The following is a 12,051-nucleotide window of genomic DNA, read 5'->3' on the forward strand; positions in this document are numbered from 1 at the left end:
GGCACCTCTGAAGCTCCTGCTCCCTGGCCTGGTCTTGGGTGTTTCTCACCTCCTCTGCAGGGCCTCCCTGCTTCCCTCCACAACCCCCAGGCCCTGTGCCTTGCAGCGATTTGCCCCTCTTCTTAAGGTCACGGGGTATTTAATTGTATACAAAATACACGAGGGAACAGTGACAGCAGGAGCCACCACCCGCCTACACAGACAGCCTTAGTGGTGTCACCCCATGGAGGAGACACCTCCAACTCTCTGCTGGAGTTCGATGCTCCTCCCCCCTCACCTCACCTTCTTCTCCCCCTTCACCTCCTCCTTCAGCAGCAGGAGGCCAACCTCTGGACACCATAACACAGGGGAAGGACACGTGCATCTCGCAGGTGCTCCTACATCCATGGACCACGTGGCCACAGCTGGAGCTGGAGCTTCCCAAGGCGGGTCCTGCCGTGGCCATGAGCAGTGTCACTTCGTCACCTTCCTCCCTCCTACAGATGAGGAGTTCCTTTCCCTCAGCTCAGACCAGGAAGAAATGGCTTATTATGAAAACCTCCATGGATAGCTTCACTTTTACCCACGAGGAAAGCCATCTCTTCTAGATGCAACCACGGTCAGCTCATGAGCCCTGCTCCAGAAAGGAGCCGAGGCCCTGTGGCTCCAGGCCCCAAGAGCATGTGCCACAGGTTTTGTCCCAGTCTCCTCCGGCAGGTGGCTTTGCCCCCAACCATCGCTGTCTCACCTAGAGTGAAAACATCCTCACTCACCTTGAAGTCAGCACCTCCTCCTTCCGACCTACCAGAGGCCAAAGCCCTGGAGCTGGCGTGTGCACCACGGAATACCGGGAAGGAGCCTGGACACCAAGCCTCATCCTGGAGGGTCCTCTGCTGGCTCCTCTTCACTCAGCCACCACCCATGTCGCCTCCCCCGTGATGGCCTCTTCTCGCCAAAGACCCGGTCCTGACACTCTCCCAGGGAGGGCTTCCGAATTTATCCCCGACCCGTTTTTCATCCCTGTGCCTCCTCCCCGTCCCACAGGCTTTTCTTAATCAGTCAGAACTACTTGCTGTTGTCAGCATCCGTGAGTCTGAAAAAGGCAGGACGGAGAAATGTCAGCAGCTCCAGAAGAACTTTTATTGAGCAGAAAAAACTCTTTTTTTTTAAGGATTTTATTTATTTATGAGAGACACAGAGAGAGAGAGAGAGAGAGAGACAGAGAGAGAGAGAGACATAGAGAGACAGAGAAGAGGCAGAGACACAAGCAGAGGGAGAAGCAGGCTCCATGCAGGGAGCCTGAAGTGGGACTCAATCCTGGGTCTTCAGGACCAACACCCTGGGCTGAAGGTGGCATTAAACCACTGAGCCACCAGGGCTGCCCCAGAAAAAACTCTTAGTTATGCATTTGATTTCTCCATGAAATTTTAACAGGAAGATGGATACTTAGCTGAAATGGGATCCAGTGGGTGTATTGCATAAGCAGCCCTACAAAGTACCCGAATTCTCATTAAACCAACTCTATACACCACCTCTCAGAGGTTGACTGATTGGTTCTCTTGGTTCTGTGGTGGGGGAACCCGGGTTTGCAGACCGGCCTCGAGAGCTGCATCTCAGATCTGTTCTTGTCCACTGACCTGCGGGGTGGGAAAGAGGCCAGGCTCTTAGCCACCGAGTGCTGATTCCCCACAAAACAAGGCTCCAACCACAATGCCACACTGTCTGTTCTTGATAGCCTCCAGGGCTGGGAGGGTGGAGACTGCCAGAAATTGGACAATAATCAATTTGGTTTGCCTGACTCAGTATTTCCCACTCTGCTTTTGTGAAATGGTAGCTGATATAACAGAAATCTTAAGAGGGCTTCATGATCGAATAAGCTTGGGAGGAAAGATGGCATATTTCTTGGAGCTGGAAAGAGTAAAAACACTTTCCACTGTGTCTCATCCAGCTTCCATAATTATTTGTGACTCCGGATCTTCCTCCTCTCCACCCCTCACATGTGTGTGCACACACACATTCTGCTAAAATACCTATTAATGTCATTGAACACGGTTTGAAAACATTGCTGTGAATCGCCGAGATTGGGTTTCTTCATAGCCGTGCCGCATTTACAAACTCTGTGCGCTCCTCCTGGTCCAAGCAGTAACAGCACCAGCAAGGCACGTGTTCATCTGTTGACGCTGCTTGTGTTCACAGCTCTTTTGGACATTGTTTCGGAGCCAGCGCCCCAGCCTGTTAGCAGCCTCAGGACCAGAGGCCAGCTGTTCTCTACGGTTGGCTTCAGATTCGGAAACAAAGTCGCTGGGAACAAGGTGTCTGCTTCACTCCTTGACTCTTCTCAGTTTCAAATCTGGAAAAAAAGGTGGGTGAGCAAGCAGGACTTCTCTCTTCCGGCCTCCCTCCCACCCACCTTCTCTCTGGCCAGACTGACTTCACTGAACACACAGTACACATCAAAGTTTACTCCTTTAGCATCAGTCAAAATCTCTCAAACACTGCAGAATTTCCACCAAGTAAGTTGTGTTTGCCTCCTTAGATGATAAATTATGCATGAACAATCCTAATGTTGTCAAAGAAACAAGTCGAAATTGCCTGAACTTGGAATTTTTGATGAGCTTGTTGTTTTAGGACTTCGGAATATCGACATCCCCCCCCAGAGACTTAGACTTTTTTTTCCCCCTAGGTCATAACAAAACATCATGCCTCATCATCAGTTTTGATTTTCTCAAAAACGGTCTTATTTTCTTCCTTTGAAATTTCGGAAAATTGTTGAGTGTGCACTTTTGATGTATCTTGCAAAATGTGAGGCATGATCTTGACATAATCATTGTTTTTACAAAATGAGTTTTTTAAAACTCAAATTTTTCCTATTTCTTTCTTGCAAGTTAGCATGTGTTTGAGAGAACCCAGTCTCTGACCCTGGGGATGCAAGGCGGGGGCTGGTGGCCATCATAGGTGTCTGGTCTAAGCTCCTTGAGCCCCTCAGGCCAAGGGACCCCTGCTAATCGTGTAACGCCAGCATCTCACACTTTTTTTGCGTGTTCAAATTCAAAAAAAATGGAAAATGTGACATTTGCTTTTTCTAAAGAATGTTCGTGTTTTAGGCCAACAGGATTCATTGCACCTCCAGGCACAGAGCAGAGCAGCCCTCAGCAGCATCGACGGTGTGACTGCCAACACTTTGAACATGTCACTAAAAGGAAGAAATGGGCAGGTAGCTCTGGAGACACGGAATGTGCAGGGAGGGATAGGTCAGTTTTCGCAGGGGTAGCGGAAATGTGGGTATCCAGGGAGACTATGTGATGTGAGGGAAGGCACAGACCAAACAGCTGGCCATGGGACATGGACTCTTTTATGTGAAAGCTCCTTGAGATCGTGATCTCCCCACCCACCTGCTAACGCTTTTGTGATCAATTTTTAGAAAAGCAAGCCTTATTTGATGGTGGAAGACAGACCTCCAGGGCCCATCCTGAAGCCACCAGTGTTTCGTGTGGACGACACCACGCCAGAAGTGGTGCAGAGTGTCCTGCTGGAGTGCGGCTGGGACAAATTTGATAAAGGAGAGCAGAACGTCGAATACTGGAGCCTGTACTGGAGGACGTCCTCTTTCCAGATGACCGAGCACATCAACGATAAGCTGTGGCAGCGGCTGAACCACCACCCAGGCACCACCCAGCTCACCAGGCAGGACCACCTGGCCAGACACCTGAAGCACATGAAGAGGATGTACGGCACGCCACTGTACGAGTTCATCCCGCTGACATTCATCATGCCCAATGACTACAATAAGTTCGTGGCCGAGGACTTTAGGGAGAAGCACGTGCTGGGTGCCAAGCACAGCTACTGGATTTGCAAGCCTGCCGAACTTTCTCGTGGGAGGGGGATCATCATTTTCAGTGACATTAAAGACTTACTCTTTGACGATACATATATAGTACAGAAATATATCTGCAACCCCCTCCTTGTGGGCAGATATAAATGTGACCTCCGCATCTACGTTTGTGTCACCGGCTTTAAGCCTTTGACCATTTATATCTATCAGAAGGGTTAGTGCGGTTTGCCATGGAAAGGTTTGACCTCAGTAATTTGCAGAACAACTATGCCCATTTGACCAACAGCAGCATCAATAAATCCGGGGTCTCGTATGAGAAACTCAAAGAAGTGATCGGTCACGGTTGCAAGTGGACCCTCAGCAGGTTCTTCTCTTATCTTCGCAGCTGGGATGTGGATGACCTGCTTCTGTGGCGGAAAATCACCCAGGTGGTTATTCTCACTGTGCTCGCCATGGCGCCCTTGGTCCCCTTCGCAGCCAACTGCTTTGAGCTCTTTGGGTTTGATATTTTGATTGATGACAACTTGAAACCATGGCTTCTAGAGGTCAACTTCAGCCCTGCCCTGTCCATAGATTGTTCAGCGGACGCATCAGTAAAGAGGAAACTTATCCATGACACCATTGAACTGATTTACTTGCAGGGTCTGAGAAACGAGAGGACGGGATGTCGCGATGGTGCAAAGGGGAGCCGCAGCGTCTCCCTCACGAAGCTGGATGCAGGCAGATTCAACAAGGTTTGCAGTTCTCTTCCCTGTGAGTCCCTCTTACAGTTCACGAGTAGAACATTTAAGGACGAATCTGCTGTAAAGAAAGCCGTAAAAATATGCCCTGAAAATAAGCATGCCTCCCAGCCTAGGGAAATGACTAGCAGGAAGAAAGACCTACTTCTGTCAACAAGAGAAGCCCCCAAAACCAAGCCAAAGCTAAAGGGCAGACGCTCGCCCCACAAGAAGATCATTCCATTCATGTCACTCATTCAGTCACACGCGGACAAGACCAGCATCTCCCTGTGCGTCCCCTTGGACAATAGCAAAGTGCCGGGTCTCCAGGCAGGGAACTTTGTTCTCATTTGTCCCTTCAATGAAGCTACTTTTGGAGCTTCTAGGAATGGACTGAATGTCAGAAGGATAATTCAAGAGCTCCAGAAACTAAAGAATAAGCAACATTCCCACATGTTGGAAATGGAAACAAAAAGAAGGTGACAGGGTTTGGGAAAAACCAGGGATTCCTTCGCCAGAGACAGCAACGGCTCAGCCCCTGACCTCTGCATCCAGCACTCTGACCACGTCACTGGGACCTGATGGGGTGTGTATGTAAATATAATGATTCTGCAAAGCAGAACACATTCAGGCGGTGATTAAATTATATGATACGATTGGCTAATTTCCTCCGATTTTTGGGAGAACACCACCCAGCCTGTTGCCTGTGCTCAGAAATCCTTTATATTATTACAATTATACTGTACACTTATTTAAACATGAGAAAAGATTATTAGAACAGTCTTTTTAGGATTCTTAGGTGAAAACACTACCAAAAAGGCCAAAGGTTAACTTTTTGTTTTTTAATACGCCATTTTTTGTTGAAAATTATTCTTCTCAACTTCATGATCAGTCATCTGAGGTGAGGCCAATTGCTGAAAATCTCCCCCGAAATACCCAAATGACTCTGTCATTCATAGGTCCTGGGCCCTAACTCAGACACTGTACCACACAGCTTCCCACTGGGGGCAGCCATCAACCATATTTAAAAAGTGGCCCCCCTGTTGGCTGGCCCCCCTCACTGATAGGTTCCCATCCCAGCATGGGATCTCAGAACCTTCCAGATCCAGCTGCGTCCCCAACACTCCTGCCACATAAGCAAGTACTGAAGAGTCCTTAGACATAAAAGCTCCAGCATTTACCTGAAGATATTATGCGGAGTGAAAAAAAAGAAAAGCCAGACACAAGAGGCCACATGTTGTAGGATCCCATATACAGACAATGTCCGGAATTGGCAAATCAACAGACACAGAACACAGATTGGTGGCTGCAAGTCCCACGGTGGGGGACAGGGGAGTGACAGCGAGTGGGTAGGGGGTTTCCTTTCAGAAGACAAAAATGTTCTGGTGATGGCTGCACAACGGTGTGAATGTGCCAAATGTCACTAATGGCATGTTTCACGTTATGCTTATTTTACCACAATAAAAAAAGGCTAAAGCAAAACAAATTTAAGATAGACAAGAGGAAATCATTGAGTCTGGGGACGCAGGATACAGGGAGGGTGATGCAGCCACAGAAAGAGAACATAAGAAAGTCATTGCTGTTGTTGCCAGCATACGATTACGGGCTCTGATGCCACCTGCAGGCTCCCCTGAATGGCTAACAAAATCCTATTGCTTGATCTGAATGGTTCAGAAAAAAAGAGGATAAAAAAAATCCATCACGTTTGGCATGAGGCTGTAATGCATATTTTGTTCATTGCCTGGTTTCATGCGTAAGTACATTTATGTGTTCCCAGACTCGTTTCAGGAAAGATTTAAAGGAGCCAAGTAGGAATCGAAGAGCATCAAGACCATTCTGATCTTGTATTTCAGGTTTCTACTTTATAGTATTTGGCAAAGAAAGAATAGGTTCTTTTCCACAAAAGTTGAGGCGCGCTCTAACACGACCAACCACGCGTCTGCCACCACTGGCAAATCAGAGGTCAGCTCTCACCCCCTCCGTGTCTTCAAGTACTCACTCCTTCACCATGAACCAGGTTTTAATGACTCTGATGGGAGGATGAGCATTGCAGAGATGAGTGAGGTGTGTGCTACTAAGGAAAGATAATTTTATTTGTGCATTTGAAGTGTTACAGCCGTGGACCATGTGAGACAAACATGCACAGTCTCGGCAGTATGTATCTCTCAAACAGCAGAATGTGAGCCAATTAAACCAAAGTTATAATGGGCCAATGTCGACTTCAAAAGCAAAAGGAAACAGTATGTGCATTGAGTTTGCATGCAGGTGCACAGTTGTGGAAGGGACACGGAGGGAAAACAAATGCAGTCTTGCTGGGGTAGAAAAGTCAAAACTGCATAGTCCAGAGACTTCTCCAGGAGGTATGTGGTCATTCTTTTTTTTAAAAAAAAAAAAGATCCTTGGTCTCCCACTCCTGGGAGATTGGAATGGGTGTACATGTCCTTACACCTTCACTGCATGTGAACCTGAGCACCTGGGACAGTACAAACACAGCACACAGAGTCTCCCAGGGGAGAAAGGAGGCAGTCCCACAAGGGGCCCCAAGAAGAGTAGGGGGTGGGGGTTTCCCAGCTTTGGGGATTTGGGGGTTTATTGCCGATCCTCCAGACTGGGTGCTGACAGAGCTGGCAGTGCAAGTGGACACAGGAGCCAAGACTCACCTCCCAGAAAAGGACCAGGAGAGAAGCAGCTCTGGGAAAATGTAAGTAAAGGAGCCTGGGCCACGAGCGGATCTCCGACTCTGAGGCATCTCCGAGGGAGCAGGTCTTGCAGGTGAAGGTGAAGGTTCCTACTGCATTTCCAAACGGGATTCCATCTGCCCCAGACTTCGAGGTTGGAAGAACAGCATGTAGGGGCATGCGAGGTCATGATGAGAATCTTCTGGATGGAATGGGGAAGTAAGCAGTGAGCTCCTGTGCCATGGAGTTCACACTGGGCTGGAAAGCACTGTGGGAGAGGGTGCCCCCATTGCCAAGTCCTCCCGCCTGCGGGGACCCTGGGCTGGAAGTTGCTAGATAGCACGTAAGGGCAGATGGCTGAGCCCAGCCGCTCACCAGGATGAAACCAAACCACAGGTTGGGCACAGCCATACTGCAGCCTGCGGCCCTCGTGGGCATATAGGGGAGCAGTGGACACGGGCAGGAAGGGGGCAAACCTCTTTGTGTGGGCGTGCAGGGGGAGGGGGAGACATGGGCAGGAAGGGGGCAAACCCTGGGTGTGGCATGCAGGGGGAGGGGACATGGGCAGGAAGGGGGCAAACCCCTGGGTGTGAGTCTGCAGGGGGAGGGGACACAAGTAGGAAGGGGGCAAACCCCTGAGTGTGGGTGTGCAGGGGGAGGGGGACATGGGCAGGAAGGGGGCTACCCCTGGGTGTGGGCCTACAGGGGCAGGGGGACACGGGCAGGACAGATGCAAACCCCTGGGTGTGGGCCTGCAGGGGGAGGGGACATGGGCAGGAAGGGGGCAAACCCCTGGGTGTGAGTCTGCAGGGGGAGGGGGACATAGGTAGGAAGGGGGCAAACCCCTGGGTGTGAGTCTGCAGGGGCAGGGGACTTGGTCAGGAAGGGGGCGGCCCTGCCCGCCGTCTCCAAAAGCTGCCCTTTCTCGAAGGCTCCTCCTGTCTGTCAATCCAACTCGCAGGTCCAGCTGTGCAGCTGCGTGCTCTGGTGCCCCCAACCCCCATGTGGGAGGCCCCTCAGCTCACTGCAGGGTGGACCCCAACAGGAAGGGAGGCCATGTCACCAGCCACGTCCGGAGGCCTCTGCTGAGATTTTGGACTCTCTCCACTGTCACCGTCTCCATACGATGAATTTCTGGGGTGACCCTGCAGTAGGACAATGCCTGAGAGCAGCTGACCAGGGACCAAGGGGGGTCACGGGCTCCGGCCGGATGGGGCAGGCCCTCCGTGGTCCCTGCGGGACCCTCCCCTCCCCTGCTGGGCTCACCGCCGCCTCGCTTACCCCTCCTACAGCTACATTCTGCTTTCCTGAGTCTCTTGGGTTCAGTCTGACATCTCATTTTAGGGTGAGAGGGTAAAGAAATACCTTCTCTCTTCTGGAGAAATCCAGGGAAGACCCTGGCCCACGCTGAGCAGCGGGGGGATGACAGGGCCGGCCTAGGTCCATGGGTACCCCTTTTCCTGGGAATGGGGAGCAGGGGCACCCTCAGGTCCCCCCAGAGCCCCTGGGGAGCAGGAGATGACTGTCCTCGAGGAGAGGGTGGAGGGATGGCCCACAGAGGCAGGGGTCCTCGCAGCCGCAGACAGGGTTTGCCTATGAAGAGGGAAGGCTGCCAGACGGGGGGATGCGGGGAAGCCGAGGCCGCCGGTGACCGCGAGATGCTGGGCAGCACCTGCCACAGGAGACGGCGAGAGAAGCGTCCACCTGGGGTCCACCCGCGGTCAGGACCAGACGGAAGGAAGAGCACAGGCTCCCGCACGTGGCCCACAGCAGCCCCCAGAGGCCGGGCACTGGGCTTCAGGACCTTGTTGCCTAAGACCCCCAAGCCCGGGGCGTGAGCACGGGGAGCCCGGGGCTGGGCATCCAGGAAGGTGCAGCCGTGCAGAGCACATCAGTGCCTTAAGCCGGGGTGGACGTGCCTTCCTGAGGCCCTCCTAGGCCCCTCCCTGCCCACCTCCGAGCTAGAGGACCCGGAAGGACCGGGCAGGGGTGGCAGCGGGGCGCCTGGCTCAGCTACGCCGCTCCTTGCAGAGCCACAGACGCTCTCCAAAGCCACACAGCCAGATGGCACCGTGTTGACAAGCACAGGATGCCAGGGCGTCCCCGGGCCGAGGTCGGGAGGGCTGGCGGGCCAGTGGGAAGGGATGCGGGGTCACAAAGAGCGGGCTCCTCCCCACCCCCCTCCGGTGCAGCTTCCCTAAATGAAGGGCACGCACGATTCATTTACAGGACATTTGAGCTCTAAAATAACTAAGATATTATTTTCACTAAAAAACTGACGATGGTTTGGTTTTGGGGAGTATTGTATCATCAAATCTGCACAAACTACACAAGCTGGATGCCCTCAAGCCTGATGGGGTCTCTTTTCAGGTTTGTAAGGAGGTTTTCTTTTGTTTTTTTCCAACATTTCTACGTACGTCTCTCTGCTGATCAGCATCCAGAGAGCCCGACGGCGCTGACGCAGGGATGCAGACCCGCAGACGCAGATCCCCTGGGGATCTCGGGTACCGCGAGCCGCCTCCCTCCCACCAGAAGTGCAGCGTTTATCTTGCCTTTAATTTAACCAAACACCTCAATGTCAGTTTCTCTTTTACAAAAGGTAAACTCCACCTACCCCAAATAGGGAATAAATACGCTGGAATCGCATTTCAAATAGTTGTACTGGTGCTGTGTACGGAGGTCACGCTTTTCTCGTTTTCAAGCCCTGGAAACACACGCCACGTGCTTTGGGAGGGGATTTGCCGGGTCACGGACGGACTGCGTGATGTCAAGGAAGGTGTCTCAGGATAGAGAGTATTTTGGTTCCTGAGAACCTTGGAGCCCGTCCAGTGGAGAAGGCCACTGGCAAGAGGACACTGATCTGGGGATATGGGTCCTCACAGGGGTACATGTGGCAGAGGGTCACTAAAGCCCAGATTCGGGTGAGCGCTGACTACATGGCAGGCTGAGGGGTTTCCAGCAGTCCTAGGGGTGTCCCCAGTGGACACGAGCAGGCCTGGGCTCTGGGCAGGAAACATCCAGCAGTAAATCCTGTCACTGCATGCACAGTGCCATCAGGCAGGAGCCACAGAGCTGCTCATTAGAGGCAGGTGGCCCTCGAGTGAGTGACGGAGCTAGGACATCTTTGGTCTCAGATATTCACCACACTGGATCAGAAACTTGTGTAGGACTCTGGACTGTCATACATGCTGTCATACATACATACATACATGTCATACATACATACTCCATGTGGGTGTCATACACGTTCACATGGAATGTCACTAAATTGTCTTCTCTCATGCAGCGTTGCAGCTGGCAGCGATGCCCCCCAAAGATCTCTGCATCCTAATCCCGGGGACCCATGAACGCGTCATCTCACACGGCAAAGGGGCGGTAACGGGAGCAGAGTCAGAGAGGTGCCGATTGTGCGTCACTGGCTCTGGAGGTGGGGGACAGGGCCCCACGGGCCAAGGACAGGCGGGCTGCGGAAGCGGGTGGAAGGAAGCAGGTGCCCCCGAGAGCCCCAGCGGGGACGCAGCCCCACCAACCACTAGAATTCGGACGTCCAGAACTGCAAGCCGCTGAGGGTAGAGATTTGTTTCAGCAGCAGCAGGAGACTAAGTGTTGAGTTCCAAGCAACAGAACTCAGGCGAATACGGCTGCTTATTAGGGGTCTAACAGAGACGAGGTCAGCTCGCATAGGGCTGGAGGCAGTCGGCTTGGCTCCTCTCAAACTTTCAGTCTCTCTGGTTCAGGATTAGCACCAGGTGGTTGGCAGGCTGCACACCTGTGAGACTGTGTGGGTCCCTATGGCCCAGGTGAGTATCCCTGAGGAGCAGGTGCATGTCCCTGAGGAAGAGGTGAGCGTCCCTGAGGAAGAGGTGAGCATCCCCGAGGAATAGGTGTGCATCCCTACATCCCAGGTGAGTGTTCCTATGGCCAAGGTGAGCGTCCTTACAGCCCACGTGAGCATTCCTGAGCAACAGGTGAACATCTCTGAGGGACAGGTGAGCATCCCCGAGGAACAGGTGCACATCCCTGTGGTACAGCATGCATGGAGCTCAGGGCCACAGACAGGAAGGTGGGACAGACATGTTCCCCTTCCCCACACCCTTGGCCCATGGCATTTGGGGAGACATCCTAGTGGATCAAGGGACTGTTCAAGGTGAAGCAGAACAACAACATGTATTTGGGAAGAGCTGTGTACACCCATAACCTTAACAAGAGTTGTCTGGCAGGCTCTGAGCTCTAGAACTGGCAGCAGGCACGTTCCATCCAGATTCAGAGCTCCATGCACTGCTCTCTGCATTTTGTCTTCAAAACTCCTCTGTCCTACGGGCACCTGGGGGGCTCAGTCAGTGAAGTGTCTGCCTTCACCTCAGGTCATGATCCAGGGGTCCTGGGATTGAATCCTGCACCGGGCTCCCTGCTCAGGGGGGAGTCTGCTTCTCTCCTTCTCTCTGCTCACCCCCCAACTTGTGATGTGCTCTATCTCTCTTGAATAAATAAATAAAATGTTTTTTAAAAATTAAAAAAAAGAACCTTTGGCAGGCACCAGGTGGAGTCTTGTCTTGATTAACAGGGATGATTCCAACAGTGTGTATATGAATGTGTGCACACAGCCTCCAGAAACTGAGGAAAACTGGTTTTGATGTATGTATTTTATTTTTTTAAGATTTTTAATTTATTTATTCATGAGAAACACAGACAGAGAGGCAAAGACACAGGCAGAGGGAGAAGAAGTTTCCAAGCAGGGAGCCTGATGTGGGACTTGATCCCGGGATCCCGGGATCACAATCTAAGCTGAAGGCAGACGCTCAACCACTGTCCTGCCTGGGTGTCCTGAGATAGTATTTTAAAA

At 52.0% G+C, this 12,051-nt stretch overlaps 1 protein-coding gene across 1 annotated transcript; it reads left to right on the forward strand.

Moving 5' to 3' along the window:
* The first annotated feature begins 3,412 nt into the window (after positions 1-3,412).
* Positions 3,413-5,082, forward strand: TTLL2 (tubulin tyrosine ligase like 2). Its single transcript, XM_026015971.2, is given in 2 exon segments — positions 3,413-4,016; positions 4,019-5,082. Coding segments are annotated over 2 exon segments (1,593 nt in total). The 5' UTR covers positions 3,413-3,418; the 3' UTR covers positions 5,014-5,082.
* Positions 5,083-12,051: the final 6,969 nt, after the last annotated feature.

This window comes from Vulpes vulpes, chromosome 1 (genome assembly GCF_048418805.1).
Source record: "Vulpes vulpes isolate BD-2025 chromosome 1, VulVul3, whole genome shotgun sequence".
NCBI lineage: Eukaryota > Metazoa > Chordata > Mammalia > Carnivora > Canidae > Vulpes > Vulpes vulpes.